Below are 22,739 nucleotides of genomic sequence, written 5' to 3' on the forward strand. Positions count from 1 at the left end.
GTTCTGAATAATTAAGGTTCTACAGCACTTTAGTACTGGTTATTTACAGCCCTATGTAACATTCATATTATTTTAAGTGCTCAGGATCCTTAAGTACAGAAAGCAAAGTTTCCAAAAAATAGAGATCCTTAGAACTGAAAAGTTCTGTTTAAGAACACTTTAAGAACCATACCCCAACTTCAAATTGTTACTATTTATTCCTATGCAATTAAACAGGAATCACAATAAATTGTTTCAGCATAAAAATATGAAAGTCGTAGCTGTTCCATGACAAAATGTCATTCCACTTTCAATTAACTCATGGTGTTTCATCACAGTAATAACTTTTCTCTTAAATCATACTCACTTGTAGCAGAACCAAGGAGATTTTTTGAAGACTTTTCTTCCCCTGTATTGTAATCCAACAGATAATCTGTGTATAAAGAAGAACACTTATGACTATCAAAATTAAACGTGTTATGGACAAAGAAAATAAACCTCAAGATTTAACATATCATTCAGCTATGTCAGTTTAACAGTGTGAAAATAAAACTACAGAAATAAAGTTAAAGGTCAGAGATCACATACTGAAATATCAAGCTCCAAGCAATGAGAAACCCAAAGGTTTCAAGCTTCAGTTTCCCTAGAATACATGACATAGATACAGCAAACAGCTCACAGAGCTTTGTATAGGGTTTTTCCCCCTCCTCCTCATAAGGGCTGGAGGTAGGTGTGATCATATTTTTCTTTATTTGAACACAATGTCTGCAAGCCAAAATAAGCACCTTCCCAATTGCTTGCAGCATTGATCATACAATCTCAGGAAATGGGCTACAGACACTAAGAATAAAGCTGTTGCATGTGAGCTGCTTTGATTATTTTAATTATCCTTTACTACTGTCAGCACACGAAGATATTATTGCCTAGCCTGTCAAATGAAATAAAGACTTATTACTAGCATTTCAAAGTAACTCTCCAAACAGTTACAATGCATTGTTTAAAACTTAAAAGGATTGTTGGATAAGCCCAGAAATGTGGAAATACTGTCAACAAGACTAAATCTAGCAGTCAAATCATTTATCATATGCAGGAAGCAACAAGCCACCAGACTAGCACAAGACATATCTGAATGGCTAAAAATGCAGGAATTATCTGCTTACCATCATCTTCATCGAAGAGTTCTTGTCGTTCAGATTGATACTGAGAATCAGCTATTTCTTCATACTCTTCAACCATGCTAGTACCAAATACCCTATGAACAAAGTTTTAACATAAAAACCTAATATTAGTCTATTAGTCATGTAATTACTTGGCATAATTGATAACTAGATAATCAATATTAATATTATATAATATATAGCAAATAAATTAGATAAGCAATAGTTGCCTTCAGTTAACCAAGACCAAACAGCAGGTATGCTTATTCTCTAACTTGCATCCACAAAGTCCACTGCATGCTTTCAAGTGCTGCACCAAAACAAGATCCTGGTTGTAATTCTAGTAATTCCAAAGAGACTTTTCCTTCTTTTTAACTTGAACTCGTACCAAGACTTCCTTGTCTTAAGCTCTCCACAAGCTCTTATACCTCCTCTTAGCTTCACCTTTGACTAACTTTAGGAATATCTACTCATGACTACCTCACTTTGCATACTATATCCTCTTTGACCTGCTCTGCCAAAATCAAATCAAAACAATCCAATTTAAAGCAGTCCTGTCAACTGAAAATATGGTTTGGCTTATAAAACTAGAGTTCCCAGGTTCAAATTCTGATGTAGCTGACAGGAGAATTGAAGTTGCTTTTTAGGAGTAGTACAGAGACTGATTATTCTCTGAACTACACACACAGTTGTTCCGATTTAGATACTCCAAGCATTACTAACTGTACATGCCTGGTGTGCCATGCAACACAGCAGCTTCCCAAAAGCACTTACCACAACTGCTCTTTTCAGTTCACCACTTGTTTTGCTTGGTCAGCCTTGAAATGCTCATGAGCTCCTTAAGGGTGCTCACGCTCCTGATTCCTAACACCGCCGCCCCCCCAAATATAAACTATTCCTTACATACTGAAGTATCAAAAGATTCAAAGCTTCTTTAAACAGATGTGAAGCATCCTACACAGCAGGTAAGTTAGGCAACTACTTCAATTCACCATATTTGCAAATAACTTAAACCAAAAACTAGAATTTGTTGCCTAACTATTATTAAAACACTAATCCTCACTGCAAGGAGGTAGAAAGACAAAGCAAAACACAGTTATTACCTTATAAGACTTAAAGGACAAAAATGTTCTGATCCAAAGTGCGATATCAACTCCACCTAGAGAATAAAAGGTACTTAAAACTCCAAAGATCTACGGTGTCAAATTCACTTAACATATACATCCAATCTTGAAATTGCAAGTTTTGTTTACTCAAGTGATTTGTAGATTGTCCAAAACAGAAAGGACTGAAAGATTTGTTCTTGCCATGCATTGAAGTGCTGAGTTACAGTATTACAGTAGAGAACACCCCAAGCCCCATGCATTCATCATTCCAAAAGAAGAGGTTGCTAACCTTTATGTACTTGATGAACATCTGAAGCAAGAGAAAGGAAGAGAGAAAAAAAAAAGATGTCAGTACAAAGGCTGAACACATGCCACAGGCAACTACAGTTTTGTTGTTTTTAATTCAGTACTATAAATACCTAAGGCGGCAAGTTATGAAGGATAAAGTTGCAACACTACTTCATCTGTCTTAGGTAGCAAGATGTCATTTAGCCCTTGTACCTTGCAGATAGAAGGTAACATGCAACAAGTGTTTTATTAATGAACTTAAGTTATTCAATTTTTCTAGGCAGCATGATTGCAGACAGAATACTGAAGTGTATTAAAATTAAAGTGTATTTTTTTTTCCCCTTAAAGAGCACAGATTACAGAAAGTGACTCAAAAGGAAAAAACCCTTCATAGCATGCATTCTATGTACTGCTGCTGCTTCAAGTTCAATATAACATGCTTCAATTTATAGAAACGCTACTGGAAGAAATCATATAGAGCATCTAATACATTTGGAAGCTTCAGTCATCTGTGTATTTCTAGTGAGAACTTGACTACACACTGATAGTCATTTAATCTAAATTTGCCAGTGTAGAATGAATTTATTAAACCACTGTGTAGACACTATCACTGAAGGACTGTAATAATCTGCAAGTGAGATCAAAATAACTATTCTCATAAAAACACTCTTACAAAATAAGTTCCATTGTTTTTGATATAAGTTCATTAAGCCACTTCAAAAAAAAAATCACACTTTTTGAAAAATTTTTGGACTCTTCTTCTGTAGTCTAGGCATACTTAGAACTTGCTTACTTTTTGTGCTATAACATAAAAACATTACAAGAACAATTCTTTAAAAATTTTACCATGCTACATTATTCAAGGCAGAACACTGTATCTGCCAAAGGAGTAAGTGCTGAAGCATCTAATACAATTCTAGAACTTCAGTGACAAGCAAGATTCCAGCTACCTTAAGGCATTAATTCAGACAGAAAATAGAAGAATAAATGAAATCTTTATCCTGCAACTCATGCAGAATTTCTGGGTAGAGAAGTTAGATAACTATCATTCATAGCTACTCCTTCATGAAAGCACAAATCGTAATTCAGTAACACAAACCAAATTATTCTTTTTTGGCAGCACCATAATTGGAAGATAACACATCACTGTGTTATCACTGAGAGGACCCAAAAGGTCTGTATGTTATTTGAATTTAAACCTCCACTACATCCCAATATTTTCACAAAAGCTTTTATCCCCATCCAAGTACCACGTTATTTATGGAATTTTATTCTCTTTGAGTCTCCTGAGTAAAGACAGCTTGCTACAAGTTATTTTGAAGGCAGAGAGATCATGGCAAATGCTCCAGTAGCAGTAAGCCTAAATAATAGGCATAAGCCTGTTATGATTGAGTAACTGCAAAACTGCACTTCAGGTCTACTGATGAGAATTCAAACGCTTACTGTTTCAGTTTCACTTAAAACTGTGTAGCAGAATACAGCACAAAAGTGTCAAGAAACATGCACATTCTAATCTCTGCTCCAGAGAGAGAGAGAGAGTGTGTATGTATATATATATATATATAAAAAAAGCAGGTACAGCCAAGAGAAAAAAATAGGTCAATATTTCTAATCTTACATTCATGAAACAGTTGGTTAAGTCAAATAGAACAGAACATTGTCTGGATTTTTCTTAATTCAGATATCAAGTATGTACTTGGGACACATGGTAATAGGTGCTTCCCAAGATCCTCTCATTTACTATTATGAGAAAGGTCATACACTTGTGATTGTGTGACAAGGGTTTAATACACGGCCAATCACGCTAGGGCCACTAATGAAACTAGTGCAATTAATGGTAAAGCATGCTTTCATAACACATTTCTCTGGATGCTCTGTTATACAGGGTAAGCCCAACAAGCCCTTCCATCCCCAAGAAGCACGGATGCTTTTGCAGTGTTAAGTTACCTTAACGTATTTTGCATACATCTGTTCATCCAGAGGAAAGCTTTGGACATTTCTCTCATCTCTGGCATGGAAAGTACCTAATTTAATCCATTTGTTTGTTGGATACCTAGAAAAGAAACAATGGGAGTCAACTAATGAAATACAAGAACCCACTGTTTACAGACATTTGCTGAAGTCTCCCAAAACGCCTCTTCACAGAAGAAATGCTTTTTTTTTTTTTCAGTTGCAAGATAGCAGCAATGTGTTTTTTATGGAAACAAGAGTTGCAAGACAAAGCTAGTCCCAACACAAAACCTCAGCAGTGCCTCTTCACGTACTTAGAACAGTCTGCATGCCTTTAAAGAATGAAACCCTATACTTGATCCAATTACTGAAATTCAGCCAGCCTACAGTAAAGTTTCTGGAACTGAAAAAAGTCACCTCAGATGAACACTGAAAAACATGACACAAGTGATAGGTTGTAAATATTATTGTAAGCAAGCAGCAAAAAACTGTGAGCAGAGTTAGAACTAGGCAAGAGATCAAGTGTTGAAAATCAAAATCTACACACTTTAAGCACTGAAGAAGAAAGTGATGGGTTTTGATGCACTGCATGAAATGTCTCCTCTTCACATATCCAAACAGTCTGCTCACTCCCGCAAAGCAGCGGGGCTACATTGCCTAAAACATGATAAAGCCACCATTTGGCCAACCAGTAGTATTCTTACCCCTTCCAATTCCTCAGCGGTGTACTACCATTTTTGTTTATTCTTTTTAAGTAATCTGGGTTTTTTTGGACAGAGTTCAGCATTGAAGAGAGCTTAAGCCATGTAGAAAGTGGTCTGAATGACAAGGAAGGAGACAGCCCACAACCCCAGTGGCATTCTGTTAAGGAATGTTCATTTTATAATCTGCCATCCACTACCTAGCTACTGCATAATTTCTGCTGCTTCATTGCTACTTTTCAACAAGTTTTTCCTTTTCATTTTTAAGGTAGCAAAGAAAAAAAAAATACAGGAAGCATGGGAAGAACTCAAGCCATGCATTCTAGAACCTCACAGTTGCCCTTTCCATGGAAAAAAAAAATGCTAGTAACTGATAATATACACACACAAAGAAAATCCATGTAACTTCACAATGCATTACACTTTGCATAAGTCACACACAGACCATGTTTTATGAAGCCGTCCATTTAGGAATTATTACCTCAGTTTTCATTCAGAAGGGTGGGTTTTGATAACATACCTGTCACTAATAGACACCAGAAAGTCTTTAGGGGTGGAAGAGAACAACTCGTGATTTGCAATGTCAAGCTGCTTTACTTGGACTGGTTCACAGAGCTCAATAACAAACCTTGATGACAAAAAGGAAATATTAAAAAAACACCACACTTTTGTTTCTACAATTACAATCCTCAGTCCTTTACCTTGTTACTGTATCCTTCACTGGGTATAAGAGAACACTACAAAAAGGCTGTACAATGAGGCATCACTTGTTGCTCCCTTCAAAATCACTAGTGATAATTTAGCTGCATATCTAGCTTTGTAACTCTAGGTAGCACCTACAAAAGCTTCATCCGTCTTGTACTCAAAGGCAACAAGTCACAGAACTAAAAACTAAGGATAGCAAACGTCATTTAAGCCACACCTGAAATACCAGTTAGTATAGGATAAATTCTGATCATGTGTCCTACAATGATTTGACAGCTGGGGAAAAAACCCAAAATCTTTACTTGAACACTCAGTGCTCTCTCTTCTGCAAGATTATACTTACGCAAAAACTACAAATACTAAAGTGAATAAAGTTATCCCCTTAATCTTACTTCTCAATACCAGACACAATTCTATGGAGGACATAATAAGCACCTAAGTATTTGTCAAAGTTCCTTACACACGCATTTCAGGCAGACACACACCAAGGTCAGGTCAGTCCCACAGGATACACACAGTCCCATCATGACAGAAAACTATAACCACTGTCATACAAGTAAACCTCAGCAACCTACCAGATTTTAGTACTGCAAGGATTTAGCATATAAAGGTCCATGTTTTCCATCAAAATAGCTGAAGTGCTCTGTATAAAAAAGAGAATATTTTAAATTGTATGGTAGATATTAACACATCACCAAGGGTTTTTCCCCTCTTCCAAAAGTAAATTTGATATTAGTTATGTAGACTAATACCAAGTTTCACAACATTCTCAGCAAGATAATATACAGGAGATATGCCATACTACTCTGGGGCCATCACAGATTATTTACTATGGTAAGTTAATACAACTTTGTTCGCTGTTCAATTTCTGTACTGAGTACACTCTGCTCCCCCTTCCAACTTCACTTAAAACCCCATCAACTTCACTATAACAATCCCTCTTAAAAAAGGGACAGATCATAGTTCATGTCCCATTTTTATAAATCAAAAATTACAATAAACCCAAACATAGCAATAAAAGATTACTTCAGAAGTCAGTGTTCAGTTTTAACCAAGTGTACTTTGTACTACTACTTGCATAAGAGTAAAGTGAAGTACTGCACACTAATAATCAGTAAATGCTTACCTTTGCCTCTGGATTTGCTGCCAAAATTTTGGCACCACACTCTACAGAGGCATAATTATTTCTATTTTTCTGGACTTTTTTTGTGGAATGCTGCCCACCAACAGCAGAAGGGTGCATTGACTGACCTAGAAACAAGAAAATGTTGCTACTGTAACAAACCACATGAACAAACAGTATTTTCACTTTCAGGGAACTTCTGCTCACTGCTTTTATATAATAAATGCTTTTAATTACGTAGTTCTAATAGAAAAATGAAGTTCCAGGCTGCAGTCCAAATTTAGACCGTTTCACTATTCAAATCTGATACAAGATGAAGAGGGCCTGTATTTAGACAAAACCAATGAATCCTGAACTTACTCTTTTCTTTCTCTACTTCCATGACTTTCTTCTTCCATTCATCAAATGTTGGAATGTCTCCAGGGTCCTTTGGAGTTATCACCGATGTAGGGTCAATTTCTCCTGTTTTCTTATAGTCTTTCTGCAAAAGAACAAGCCACCAGTTGTGAATATTTTTCAGTACCAACGATGAAAACAAAGATGAAATTCAATGCTTTTTAAAAAAATAGCACACTCTCATCAAGTCAATGGCAGATACATAATTTGAACTGATGTTAAAAACTCAGTGCCAAGATAAGCTCACAAGCCAGAAAAAACATGTGATGTTTTCCTCCCAGAATTACAGATTCTTTCACCGAGATGCTGGTAATTTTTGTGGCTAAACTAATAAAGTAAAATATAAGCATTCTGTCCCATAAAAAGTCTGCTTTTTCTCCTCCTAAGGAGAAAAGGTTTCCCTGTAGCAGAAATCTTCAAATATGAATGTTGGTCATGACAGAATTCCAGAGGTCCCCTGGAGTTTCTGAACACCTCAAAAACCAGCAGAATGAGATACTATTTTGAAGTGGTTTATTTAATGTTTAATGACCAAAGAAATAATGTTTTGGACTTGACTGGCAAATCAGAAACCCTTTTAAGTTAACCATACACCATACCACTTCAAGTCTTAACTTCTCCTTTATACAAACATATTTCCAGCACACCACCAGATGTGCAAAACACTTTTGCTAGACATTTCAAGTGTAGCAGTTATTTTGTAGATAACATTTTACAGGTAGTTTCCAGAATGACTGCTTTGTAGATTGACATTTTCTCTGCACTTAAAGCAAGAACTATTTCCCATATAGTTCTATAGCTGAAAGCCCTCAAAAGAGCGCCAAACCCACATATTTGGAGAAGTGACAACAGAATTCTTCACATGACTACACTGCAACAGAACTTTAGATGTGGCATACCCAAAAATACATCCCCACATATATTTAGAAATGAGAGAACCTAAAAATCCCTGTATCTTCCTCTCTCAAGAAAGTTCAGGATATAAGATCCTCCTTGGAATATAACTGTGGTAAGTGGTAAGTCAAAAAACTGACAGAGTAAGCAATGCCAAATCATGCTCTTGCTTAACTCTGACATCAGGCCAATGCCATAATTATTTAAATTACAGTCTTTAAGGCATTAGGTTAAATAAAGTCTTGTTTGTTTTTTTTTTTTTTTAAATAATGGTTTACACCAATTTGTTTGTAGTAAGTTCTTTAGAAGACTCTTCCTGATTGCACATAATTATTTTAGGGCATGCTCTACTCTGTTAAATAATCTGGGGAAAAACTTTTTAGTTTTAAAAGGGAGTTATCCAAGTTATCAGTGACAGTTTAAACATGATCCTAAAATAGCGAAAAATGGCATTGCCATGGTCTTGGTCATTCTTTACCTGTCAAAAAAGTGTAAGCTTTAGGAAGTGCAACACAGTAAGAACATAAAAGCAGTCATGCAGTTAAGTCTAAAAGACCTGTCTAGCTAAGTATCCCACTTTAAGAGTGACCAAATAAGATACCTAGGAAAGAATAAACACAAACATTTTGTATCTCCTCTAACTGTTATCTGTGCCTCTAGCCATCTGCTTGCTACTCAGGAACTTCCTGACTCAGTCAAGATTCAACCCTCAGACTTCTCTTCTACAAGCTTACTTGGGACCATGTAACAGCTCCCCCCACCTTTTTTAAACATATGTAAAAAAATTCAGTATCCACAGCATCCTTCAGGAAATCCCAGTTTAACTATCTGTTACATGAAGAACATTTCTTCTGAATTCTGCTCCAGATAGACTGAGCTCAGAAAAACTGTTCTCTGCCAATGGATCAACCTTGCCACCCTTTTCTCCCATTTTATTATACTCTTGTTGAGATGGCAATACAAGAACTGCACGCAGTGCTCAAAATGAGGGCTGTCCATTTATACAGTGGCAATCAGGAAAGGGATAGATATTACTCATCTTTAACAATGGTGATATCCACTCAGTACACACAGGAGCCTAATGCCTTCTCTCAGGTTATCAGCACTGCTTACCTCCCTTTTTAAGTTCTCTGAAGCATTCAGAGCAGATTTTTGCTCATCTGCCCCCTTTTCAGTTGCTGAAACTTTCGACTCAAACTCAGATTTTGTCTTCTTTCCCTTGCCATGTGAAGATGATATGTTCTCTATATGTTGACCTGCAAGGCTAAAAGTTTTAAGAGTATTAGGACCTATAAAATGATGACATTTTCAGTCATATGCAATATTAAACACACATACACAAATACGTAGATAAGCAAGCACATGCAAATGTTTGTTGCAAGGCCAGAACAGAAAAGAACAATTACCTTTAAATTATTCAGACTCACAACCTACTTCAATACTCACCTCTCTGGTGGACTGACAAAAGAGGAAGGCTCACTCTGAGGGTCAGCCTCAAGTGTCCCACCAATATCACAGTCAGGTTCTGACTGCTCAGCTTCACTAGAGCTGACTACAGGGATATCAGCACGGGAATTTTCTATTGCACTGAAGGGAAAGAAATAACATGCTTTTTACCCTTCTGATAAGACAAGTAGCCCTGCTCATCAACCACATAACTAAAGATATTTTTAAGTTTTGAAAAAGCAACAGTCTCACAGAAATAATTAAGGTAAGAGGAATGAAGTATGCTATACTTGTGGAACTGCACTCAGCTGTACCCATGCAAGAATAGAATTTCCTTTTTCAGCCTGTTTGTCCCAGCAAAGGAACTCAAAGCTAGCTCCTCATCTCCCAGAACTCTCACCTAGCATCTTACCAAACACTGCAATGGATAATTTTTCCCTTCATCACTACAAACAAAAAACAGCTTCACAGTTACCTGTCTACTAGCAATTTTCCCTTTCAACAAAGGAATCAAACACAAGACTGATTTCCATCACTAAAAGCTCCTAATGTTCCCAAGTCAATGGGCAGCAGTCAGAACTGAACTTGGCTAAAACTAGAGAAAAGGGGTGGCATAATGATATACAGCAGAGCCAGTCACAGTTCCTTTCCAGTAGATTTTTTTTTTTGCTGGTGTAATAAAGATGAGGTAATCCAGTAGACCAATATCCAAGCTGCACCAATAGCCTGAACTAGCTCATCTGCCCACTGCTTTTACTTCCTCTCTCCAGAAAAGCTGAACACACTGCATCAGACAAATCCTAAGGCAAAAACTGAAAAGAAAGCCTCCCTATATGCTCTTTAGGAATGATGGAATGGGTGGGCAGAAGATGGACAAGTAATAACTTTCAGTCGATAACTTCTGTGACTGTCCTCTCTTCTCCAGTACAGGGATGACTTTCATATTGATCTAGGTTACAAACCAGATCTAAGTAAAAGCTTTATTCAACATAAGCTTTCTTCAACGTCAGCTACAAACTAGGTTAATCCAATATCATGGTATAGAGCTTCCAAAACACAAACAGCACATTAGCAACTTAAAAGCGGATCTTTTTGGTTCTCTGACTGCTACAATTACAACAGACATTGCTGCAACAAACCCAGGGAGCCAGTTTCACTACCTTTCATACAGTATAAAACAAAAAACCTCATACCTATTCAAGACTTCTACTATGTAGCAAAATAACAAACACTAGGAATACAAGAATTTATTAGTTTCTCTGAACACCCCAAAATGCACACATCCGCGAAGCACGCAGTTTAGCTCTGCATGTAACACTAACGACTGAAGTAAGGTTGACCACTACACTTAAAATTAAAAAGCTCCACATATTCTTGATCTCAGTGGATAGACGACAGCATGAATAATTACCAACTGAATAAAATATGGGACAAGTATGAACGTAAAAATACCCTGATACCAGGGTGTACCTGACCAGCCTCAAGTAACTAATTTTGGCAGAAGGTGAGCAGCAGAAGCTTAAAACCTATAGAGCTCCCTCTTCTTTGAGTACTTGCATTTGTTAGTAGCTTTCCCTTAATTTTTTAAAGGGCAACACTTTGCATGGCAGCTGTCTACTTGCAGCCAGAAGATGATATCGGATTATTTTTCAAGAATTTTTCCCCACATTAGGTCTGAATAGAAGAGCTACAATCAGTGCTGTCCTAAAAAAGATTCATTACAAAGTAAAAATAGTCTGGAATAAAATTACTTCCAGAATATTTTAATTAAGAGGTCCTGCTGGAATATCAGACCAGTAACACCTAAGGGAGCTGGACTCTGTTACACTGATGGGAATCAGCACCTAAGAGGATAAAATGCTGTCTAAAGATAACAAATGCAACTGAGTCTTTTTAAAGATCTTGTTTAACCATAGAGTTGGTCTACAGCTGTTTTAGACATCAGAGTTAATCTGTTCAAATAGAGGCCACCTATTACTATTTAAAGCTAAACTGAAGTTTGAAATAATGTATAAATATGCATCTCTCCTATACCCATTCTACCCTTTCTTCCTGTAAGTGGTACTAGTGTCAGAACACTACCGTCAAATATTAACTAATATATCAGGTGCTCCAAAACAAGTTTCCATCTTCATTTGTTTCATAGTTTGAGTCTTCAGAGTTCATCACTCAGTATTCCCCAGCTATGACAGCAAGACTCTTTCCAGCAGCTACAAGATACTAAGCTGAATGTTCAAAAGAAAACAACATCCTGAATCTCCTTCGAAGACCTGACAACAGTAGGACTTAACACATTACATAAACAAATCAATACAGTAGTCAACAAAAGCTGTAAAAGAAACAACTGAAGTTACATTCCGGTTTTGATTTATAAAAACTGCAAATTCAGGAAGCTTGATTTCTGGAGACTTGCAATTAAAGACACTTATGAAGTACCAAGAGTTAGCCATAGCAGCCTAGGCAAGATCAGCCAGCAGACAGAATTTCCAGACCTTTTCTACAGTAAAGACACTAAGTTTTGTAAACCAGAAAAACCGGACACTCAAACCCAAAATGCCAAAGAAGTCTACTTCCATTTTTAATGTGTTAAATTTTTATATATCAAAACATTAGATCTTTATCAGCAGACAATCAGAATATATTCCCCTTAGCAAACATTAAAAAGCCCAGGAAAATTTTGTGAGAGTACATAGAAATGTATGCACATGAATTTTCATATTACAGGTCTCATTTGATACCACAGCATTCCACAAAAGAAGGGAAACAAAATTAAGCACACCAACACTTGAAGACTGCCTGCAACAGAGGTAGCTCTGCAATACACTAGTAAGTACCAGAATTACAAACTGTCTTGGTTGTATTTATACTAAAATTCGCTATTTCATCAGAAGTCTCTTAATATCTGAACTTAAGCCTGCTATGTTTTAAATCCTCGAGTAAAATGCTGCTTCCTTAACTGAAAGCAGAGGCCATCACTGAAGCAGCCTTGATGCTGGTTATCACAGATGTGAAAGCACATTTGTGAAGGGCAGAAATCCTAATGGTAAGGACCTGAGGGCTTTTATAGTACAGATTATCTAGCACATAAAAGACACTGGACGACTTCTGTCAAAGCAGCACCTTAGAAACTGATAATGGCAATAATATGACACTTCATGCAAGTTAACAACTCTTAATCCACACACTGAGTAATGATGGCATATTCCATGAGCATTAACACCAGAAACTAAAGTACAGCAAAAGAATCATGTGCAGCAGTCTAGTCTTATCCCAAAAAACCCTGAATAAGTAACACTTAACAACATCAGATTAAGTGATACTCTCTCAAAGACCAAAACAAAATTTAAAAAGCTTACTCAGGCTGTGAGACTGGAGGTATCTCTGAGGTAGGTGAACTGGAAATGTTTTCAGTGCTTGCAACTATGCTAGACAAAGCTTCATTTAAAACTACTGAAGGTGGAGTCTCAACTTCAGGCTGGCTTGCTTCACCCATTTCTGTAGTCTGTGAAGACATTATAGATGAACACACATTTTTCAAAACTTGAATAGGAAAAGCATTCATACAATAACATCTAGTATGGAGTTTTAACAGTTCAGTAGTTCAGAATTGTCATCAATGAACCTGATAACCAGACAGCAAGACAGTTAAGAAATAAAGTTTCTTCATAAACCTAGGTGGTATTCAGTGCCACTTTGGGATAGTTGCAACACTCTTCCATAGTCTACAATAATAGCATAAAAATATTAATGGGAGAAAGCTAAAACAGACTGCTACGATAACCAAGTTTGATATACATAAAGGACCTCAGTGAGAAGGGGTTTTTTGAGTTTTCTTTATAAAGAGACATCCATACCTATATAACATCCAATTTTAATTTATCTTGGAAATATTTATTTAGTCAGTACCTACAAATACTACTCTTATTATTACTTATACACATGGAAAATGCAAGATTCATTAGTTCACACATTTTCTCCGTCATTGGAAACATAAGTCTGACAACAACCCTGTGTGCAAGTGAAATGCGATAGATGGTTACTATGAGCTTTAGATAACCAAAATGAAAGACTCTGAAATCCAAGGAGCCCTTGAAGAGTACATGGAGACAGTGAATGAAATAAAAGTCTTGCCTGGTCAGATTTTGTGAAGTCACCAAGTAGCTCTTCTGTGGAATAACTCCGTGTACTTGAGTCTGCGTGCTCAGATTCCAGCCTGGGACCAGCCTCTTCCCCCTATTAGGTAATTATAGGTAAAACAACAGTTTTCCCCCCTTCCCCATTATAGGTAAAACAACAGTAAGTATGCACTAACACAGGCCTCCTCTTCTAGTAAGAGGAGCTACCTTTGGTACAAACTGAATACTACTACCTTTACAAACAGCAAAATACCAACAAGAAGCTAAGCTACATGAATCTTCAGAGCCACTGTCCACATGTTTAAAAACTCATCTGTACAAAGACTACAGCAAGTTAAAACAATTCAGTTAAATCTTCACAGGAAAGACCATCTTAACATTGTCTTAAATCGTTCCATTTGTGTGCTAAGGAAAGTTAATCATTCTGCTATGACTTCCCATGTTGACAAATACACCCCATCTCCTTGCTGCCCAAAACAGGAGGAAAAAAAAAATCCTAAAATTACCTGCAACAGAACCATTTAAAAAAATACCTGGCACATTTCAGTTATAGCAGTCTTATCAGCAGAACTAGAATAATTTCACAGGTCTGATGTAACCTTTTAAAGCAACTTTCTCTTTTACAACTAAAGATTTACAATCAAGTGCAGGGAACTCAAAGTAAAAAAGAATACACACTTGAGGGAAAAAAGTTTTAAAACCACCACACTGTAGAACTAACAATAATTTACTTGGGCCTTAAACCTTTAAGTTGTGACTACAACATATATAAGTTATTTGTGAGCAATGCTTTAAAATACAGCATGAAATCTGGTAGATATTTCACACCGCTCATTTTATAAGGGCTATCTAAAATCCTGTGGTCAAATATTGGAAGTGCTAATGTTCGGATCCAAAATGGGGTGCTGTGCTATACAAGATTACACGATCACATCCATTTGAGAGAGTGAAGGCATACACTGCAAGAGCAGGAAGTACAAATTTGAGCAGAAACATTTTTCCCCAAATATTATTAGTTCACATCCTAGTTCCTAAGATTAAATAGCATCAATGGCTCAAAGAGACAACTGATCTAAGGAATACTAATCAAGGGTTGCAAGACTGCTCTTTTTGAGCAGGACAGCTCCAGCAGCCTAGTTAGGAGTAACAGACACATGTTTAAGATTTCCCATAAACACAAGATCTTTTTCTTTAATGAGTAAAGAGTACAGTACGGTACAGTAAAGAGTACATGAGCTTTCACATCTTTGGGTTTAAGTTCAGAAATCTGCTTAACAATGCAGCCATGTTAATAGAATGAAGGGAATAATGTTGCAAAAAAGTAGGAAAACATACACCAGTGGCTTCCCAGTCTCAAAGCTTACTTGATCTTCCCAGTTTTATTACATCAGACATTAAAATCAAGCAGGACCTTTTTTTGGGCAGCCAGAAGAATAGGACTCTGAATGCTATTTGGCCACATAAGCTAGCAAAAAACCCACAGCTACCCTAGATGCTGAAATGGGTAAGAAACCTACAATATTTGAAGTATTTTTTTTCTGGTCTCCACTTGAGTCAACTACAATGCTCAACACGTTTTCCAGGTTCGATGTGGCAGTCCTGATTAGCAGGACTCCAATTAATACTGCTACTGATTGATGGAGGAAATGGGAAGACCACTAACATCAATACTACCCATGCTTATCATAGGGCTGATTCTTTACCTGTGTAAATAAATAAATGAAATTACCATGACTTTCTGATATGACTCAACAACTTGGGAACTCACTATGAAATTGCAATATGCAGAAACTCGTAATGAGTTAATCATGGTTTTACATTACACCCAATTAGATTTTATATTACACCCAATTTAACCTAAAGTGCTGAGTAAGGTAAATAAGAAAAGGACAGAATCTTGATTATTAGCACTTCACATATGTATTTTAGCTTTGTTAATTTGTATTAAGCACGAGGAAAACAGTGATAAATACTGACTTAATAAAACAATTACTGTTCAATCTTCTATTTATGATTGCAATAATTTGTGCACTGCGTTTTCAACACAACACAGATACAACTGCCATACTGTGGCCTAGACTTATCCAGACCATCACCTCTTATTGTGGTCTCTACAGAGCCACATACTACCTCTGATGACTTCTTCTAGCATCTGGCACACAATAAAAAACTGAACCACCATTACTAGCTTTCCTATTTGTTCCCATACACACACACAAACTGTCCAGCTATATTGTCACATAACTGCAACAAATTTGAAGTAAACGAAAACTTGGGAAGATAACACCATGGTTCACAAAACAACTGAGTACCTTAAACCTTCTGGCCAAGAAGACTCTGTGAATCAAAGTGTATGATCAATTTTTTTATCTAATATCAAGTAAGACATGACAATTAACATGACTTATTCAGCATACCTTTTCCTTGACATTTTCATCATCATTCGCCAGGGCACAAGCATCACTTGAAGCATACTGCACTGCCGATGAAAGACTGTCTTTACAAAAGACATGCCAAATAGGAAGCCTATTAAAAAAAAGTCAAAGTCTTGATTTAAAAAGAATGATATTTTTAAATCCCCTCACAGCATTGTCTCCCTCAACCTTTCTCAGTTGTTCCCATGAGGTGGCTAAAAAATAAAAATATACAGGCACAGTTCATAGATACTCATTTATCAAAACTATCGGAGGACTTTAAGAAATCAGTAACAGAAACCACACTATAAATTTACTACTTCCAAAAGACAACAGTATCAGCAAAACAGTTATTGAGGTGATACCATGTCACAAAGTGGAAGCTGACAAATTAGTTAAGTTGCTGCAAGTTTGAAAGAATCTGAATCAACTATATCCTTTGCCATATACTAATGGAATATCTTTAGCAATGATTATTACCGAGCAAAAACTAAAGCCACAGATTGAAAAAAATAAGGCTCCTTATTTCCCTGTACAGATCACGCCTGAGAAAATTCTGTACGGTCGTCAAGCACATTTAAGAGAATTAGAGAAAACAAATATTAAACAAAAGGCCTGTGCAAAAATCAATTAAAATGTAGAGGCAAATAGCAAACCAGGTGCTGGCTTTAGCTACAACCTCCATAGAGATTTGTTTTGTGCTTTCAGTTCTGAACCATTTAGCTTCCCAGTACAAGTGCATTTATTTCCATAGAAAAGCAGCCAACAGCTACACAAACACTTGCACCTGAAAAGCATCTTTTGTTGCTTACAGTGCACGGCCCCTTCACATCCTAGATAACATCCGTAACCATTAAGCCTGGAGGCAAAAAGGCCAGCAACAGTCTTCACGCAGACCTCCAGACTTCGTGTAAGTCTATCAAAATGCTACACAAATTGAGTTTTTAGTGGAGCTTTCAACAATACTTGAACATCAGAGTCACCTGCCACTTTAAAGCCAAACACTTTTTACATGACAGCCAGGTGATCAGTATTGACCCCATGTGAATTCACACAAACATCGCTCTGCACCCTGAAAAAAGGGCTGCTGCCCCTCCTCCTAAGAGGAGACAAGTCTATAGCAGATCTTTAAACATACAAGAAATCTGGATACAGCAACCTTCTGACACAAGTTTTGAGAACTAAAACATAGCCTTAACAGTCAGTCATAATATAAGACTATTAGTAGGTCAGGATTTGCTTACATGACTGGGATCATTCTCGTGTTTAGAATTTGAATTAGCACCCATCTTAAAAGCCTGAATACCACCTTTACTGAAAAACATATGCAGCATAGATTCCTCCACCAAGGAGGAATCCATGCCACAACAGACCACAGTCAAGTACTAAATTTTAGAAACAGTTTCATATGTATATATATATATATATGTACACACACACACAGGGAGCACTACTTCTCCAGGTTGCAGGCAATCACAAAATTGGGCTTTTACTGTAAAGATATAAACCTACTGCTTCTCTTCCACCTGCACCAGCAAGGCACTAGCCACTCTAAATCCAGGGCTCTTACCACCGAAGAGCAGAAGACAGCAGACAAGGAACTTGTGGGATCTGACATACTATTCTAGAGATGGACAAATAAGGTGTCCCAGGTCTGTCTCAGCCCCACTGCGCCTCAGTAATTCCTCTTCTCTTTGAGGTAACAAGCCTTCCTCTAAACTAAATGGAAGCTCTCGAGTCAAGCAGAAGCAGCTGCAGTTACTGGAAACTAAAGCACTGAATATAAGAGTATGAAAACATTTATAACCTCATAGAGGGTACAAAGCCTCACATCTCAGTTAAGTTGAAAATGGAGTATATGCATTCTCACACATATTAAATTCCCATTCCATCATGCAGTTACATTTTCAATTCCCACCCCACCATGTATTAAGTTTTCCATCAAACCTGTCCTATCATAAGCACAGGACATACATTTAAGCGACTGAATGAAATGTCACCGGACTCTTACAGCCTTACTTACTAGCTCTCACTTGGAAAAATTAGTTATGCAAATACTTCAAGTCATTCTTCTGAAAAGTGGTTTCAATAATTCATGGAGAAATTCACATGCTCTTAATTCTAGTACCTCTGGTCTCTCCTTCCAGCTATGACGACTCCCTGGTTGTTCATAAAAATACAAGATCAAAAATTATACAGAACCTACTGTAGCTCATTCCACTCCTTTGTTATACATGCGCACAAATGTTATTTCCTATCTTGCTTACACTAAGTGGGGGAAATCTTCAGTGAGCCATACAGAGCAACATTAAGTCCCTTAATGTAGAAAAGGAAAGGTATCATTGGCTGTGAATCAGCATTTTAAAACACAAGGTATATTTTCACAACCACATTAACTACTTTAGCACTTGCAGTCACAAAAAGCACTTAGCACAAAAGGCATACATTTCTTGCCTTAATATATTGATACTTTTAACACAACAAATCATGCTTTATAAAAACATGAATGCAGCTTTTAGAAGAATGCACCTTGACAGCTCAGATTTAAGCTATTCTGACATAATCTGTGTCCAGTATTCAATTTGCTTATTTTCCGAAATTCTTCTCAGTTTACTCCCCAACTCAAACATGATGCTTCATGTCTCCCAAGAGCCCTCTAAGCAAGGGAGGGGACTGAGGATTCATTTTGTATGTGTGCATGCATGCACTGACAGGTAAAGGTGAGCCCTACTGCAACAGAGGATGCAGCAGGCAGGATGTATCAATTCAACTGTTGCCATCAAGCTCTGACAGAGCATTAAGAACACAAATCCACAGGACACAAGGCCACATGACACCAGCCATTCTGTGAGAAGTCAAATTAATCACCTGATCAGGACCACCACTACTCTTTTTCTTCTTTCAGAATTCTGCATATTAAATCAACAGGCTTCTTCGGCCAGAAGCTGATAAATGATATAGCCCATAATAAAAAACTTTGCCAAATGGCACAGCACCTCTGTTAAGCATTCCTCTATATGCAGAAAGACAAACATGAAAACTTAAGTGTTTACAGAGAATAGAATTCCCCTGGAATTTAGTAAACTTGCACAGTATGTCCAGTGAAAGCACAGCAGCTTCTGCATCCGTATACTCTTCCCTTTCCATGCCAAAAGAGTAGTATTTTAATGCTGACTCCGAAGCGCACAGATCTAATGCCCAAACAGTACTGGAGATTAGTCACTAGGTATACTGTCTCAAGTACAAGGTATATCTTCAAATGATGTAACAGTGTAGAAATACTTCAAGAGAGTGTACCAAACACGTAACCAAGTTAGTGACTTACATGGGTACAGAAGTTTTCAGTAGTTCCATTTTTGCTAAGTACAACTCAAAATAGCAGATGCTATTAAATCTCAAAGAATGAAGAAATTTAAGCACAAGTCTTTTAGTATCATCATTAGTGTAGTTTAAAAGCTATTCTCTCTAATACACCATGAATTTTTCAGCTTTATATGCACAAACCCAAAAGCAAAAGCTGCAAGCCCAGACAAAGAGGTGTGTGTGTGGAAAATCTTTACTCTTCACAAGGCAGGCACATACTGTGGTTCTCTACTGAAGCAGAAAGTCTGCTCACCCCTATCTGAATGGTTCGGTACATTTATTGCTATGCAATTAGCTATGGTCTACTGATGGCTGTTAGGCCTTTGAAAAGGAACACAGTGAAATTCAAAAGTGCGGGTGGCTTTGAAATTGCAGTATTAGGTTTCATGTGAAAGACAGTCCAGTTCTAATTTGGCTCAAACTATTTAAGTAATTGTGAAGGAGGTTGCAGAAGACTATGAGAGGTAGTGAAGCTAAAGATAACTGTTTTGACAAACAAAAATCAAGTAGAAAGTAAACAACTGGTAAGAAAACTTAATCATACAAGTTACAGCTGACAAAAATCCAAACTGAGCAAAATCTGAAGGTTAAGAGCAGTTTTTCCACAATTTGATCGCCCCAGAGAAAAACCGCCTAAGCTTTTCCTTTCCAAAGACTTCAATACAAAAACACTGACACTCACACAAGATTCAGTTCAAACACATCTGTCCTCTGATTCAAGAGTTTTCTTAAATTCTCTCTAAACCAGACCTATTTCTGGACACTGGAGAGTAAAGCAGTTCAAAGCAGTTTACAGCTGACATCTGTGAGACAGTAATTTTAAGCAAAGGGAAAATAAAAGGAAGCTATCACCAGTGTACCGATTACAAACCCTCCTTGAATGCAGAGGGAAGCGTCTCCCTCCAGGACAATCGCTGACATTTTCTGCACCTCTGAGGGTTGTATTACCAACAGGTGCAGATGGACCAATGCTCAACAGCTAAGAGGAAAAATGAAGATGTCACTGTCCCTGCCGTATGACACTTTCTACTGAAAACATTCACAGGATCAGTTCAGAATAGGCCTGTGTAAGAGAAGGTGGGTGGGTTTTGGACCTGCGGGGCAGAGCACCAGCAGACCAGGCCTATGAATGGGGGAGAAGCACCTATTTGTTGGTTGAAGCTTACCTTCTTGATTATAGAATAATTTCTTTTGGATTAACCTGGTAAAAAATGAAGGAAGTTGTGAAAGGATGAAGAAGGCAGGAAAATACCTTTTGCTGTGAACAAATCCTACAGGTCTGTGACTGTTATCACTAGCCTGTCCAAGAGAAAGAAGGCTCTGTAAGAACAAGATGCTCAGCAGATCCATAACCAGGCTCTCAAGTCAGCAGTAATCTGCCTTCCAGCCACTGGTAATACAGGAAAAACAGCAAAAGGAGGGCACCCTCTCCCCAGCAACTTCATGGAATCAATCCTTCTCTCAGAACAGTTTAGTAAGTGGGACTTGCATTTTAAAGGGCCTGCAGAACAAAGTAAATCTCTCAGAAAATGAAGAAAAGGCTTTTAGGACAGCAACATTATTTCAATAAGTCAGAGGAAGAAAGCTATTTGCAATGCACTGACTGCTTTAGCACAGCCTCCCCAGACACAACACTCATTTCTGCATGTGAAGTGGAAATGCAAAGAACCACCATTAATCTTCCTTAATGCTGGTTAAAAAAACCCAAACAACCCAAAACAAAAACCACACCATTCATTCAGAAGCCATTTATTGCCACAGAAGAGCAGCATGCATTACTAAGATAGTTTTCAAAATTATGATGGACCTTTAAGGGAGAAAAAAGCTGAAAACTAGATCTACAGATCTAGACTAAGCAAGGACACTGCCAGCAAGGCACTGATACCATCTTATTTCCTGCCACTATCCAGTAACTTGATTCATGTGCTAAAAACACAACACAAATCGGAGTTTTGCAAATTCTTTACCAATCCATTCTGTTTTGCAATTCATTTAGGTTTTTATCATCTTGCCCACTCTGCAAAAAAATGTGCTCTCCAAACTGTCTCCTAACTGGAATGCTACACAAAAAAAACCAGTTACTTCACTTACTCAGAGGAGCCCAACACAAAGATACTTCTGACAATACTGAATTTCACGGCTTTGGACAATCAGATTCCAACCATCAGTTTAAAATACAGCTTTCAGCATTTTAAATGCATTAGCATGCAAAGACTGAAAAATAAGGTTACAGTTGCACCATATACTTTATCAGATTTAATTGATTTACTGCCTGAAGGGGTAGTCCTGCATCCCACCTTCAGCCACACATTCCTCTGCACCCCCTGATCTGATCTTGAGACTGTGGACACATGCCAGTAATTTTCTGAGAGAAAAAAAGTTAGCTTTGAGCTAGTGAATACTCAGATATAAAAATCCAAGAAGATAGAGGGAGAACATACCATTTATCCATGATTGTCCACTGTTATCCTAAGTTAAACAGAAATCAAGGCCAAGGACTAACAGTGGAAAACCTCTTCATTCCTTTCTTATAGTGATACTAATATATTATTCTCATCCTTTCCTACAAAAGGCTGTGTCACCTTCACAGTACAGACAACAGCCTGTATTAGATGCATGCTGCAAAGTAACACTGAAACACATACCTCTTACTCCTCCCTTCAAAGGAGTATCCAGGTACCCTATTTCAGGCACTTAAAGCAGGGCAGAAGTCAGGAACTCTAGCTCTCAAAAGGTCCATTTGGAAGTGCTCAAAGGAACAGGCAGTTACTAGTGATTCCTGCTAACAGACTTCTGAAATACAGCACTGAAGATTGCAGCTTAAGGGAACCTCCCTGCACTGTCAAACTCTAGTTATGATCTTTAATGCAAGAGTCTGGGGAAAAGAACATATTCTAGAAAAACACAGTAATATCTGATGCTGACCACAAAGACTACAGGAAAACAGCAGAATAGCCACAAACTGCGATTAAACTTTAAGGCTTTTAGAGACTGTAATAATGTCTAATTTACACGTCTTCGAAGACTTCCCTCATTGCTGAAATTCATAAGCTTGTCTACACAGGCACAATACTGCAACAG

The 22,739-nt window shown here is 37.4% G+C and overlaps 1 protein-coding gene across 5 annotated transcripts in view; it reads right to left on the bottom strand.

Moving 5' to 3' along the window:
- SUCO (SUN domain containing ossification factor) overlaps nucleotides 1-22,739 on the bottom strand; it is a 41,885-nt gene that overhangs the window by 13,464 nt on the left and 5,682 nt on the right. For 3 of the 5 annotated variants that reach the window (XM_074832859.1, XM_074832858.1, XM_074832862.1), the window contains exons 2-15: nucleotides 16,299-16,407; nucleotides 13,877-13,978; nucleotides 13,102-13,247; nucleotides 9,746-9,886; nucleotides 9,413-9,563; nucleotides 7,370-7,490; nucleotides 7,013-7,137; nucleotides 6,462-6,529; nucleotides 5,702-5,809; nucleotides 4,478-4,583; nucleotides 2,532-2,552; nucleotides 2,240-2,295; nucleotides 1,140-1,231; nucleotides 347-412 (exon numbers count right to left, since the gene is read on the bottom strand). In XM_074832859.1, coding sequence (XP_074688960.1) covers nucleotides 347-412; nucleotides 1,140-1,231; nucleotides 2,240-2,295; nucleotides 2,532-2,552; nucleotides 4,478-4,583; nucleotides 5,702-5,809; nucleotides 6,462-6,529; nucleotides 7,013-7,137; nucleotides 7,370-7,490; nucleotides 9,413-9,563; nucleotides 9,746-9,886; nucleotides 13,102-13,247; nucleotides 13,877-13,978; nucleotides 16,299-16,407 — 1,412 coding nt within the window. The remainder of the gene's footprint in view (nucleotides 1-346; nucleotides 413-1,139; nucleotides 1,232-2,239; nucleotides 2,296-2,531; nucleotides 2,553-4,477; nucleotides 4,584-5,701; nucleotides 5,810-6,461; nucleotides 6,530-7,012; nucleotides 7,138-7,369; nucleotides 7,491-9,412; nucleotides 9,564-9,745; nucleotides 9,887-13,101; nucleotides 13,248-13,876; nucleotides 13,979-16,298; nucleotides 16,408-22,739) is intronic. The other 2 variants (XM_074832861.1, XM_074832860.1) reach the window with 2 other exon arrangements.

The sequence above is a fragment of the Strix aluco genome, chromosome 8 (genome assembly GCF_031877795.1).
Source record: "Strix aluco isolate bStrAlu1 chromosome 8, bStrAlu1.hap1, whole genome shotgun sequence".
In the NCBI taxonomy this organism is placed as follows: domain Eukaryota; kingdom Metazoa; phylum Chordata; class Aves; order Strigiformes; family Strigidae; genus Strix; species Strix aluco.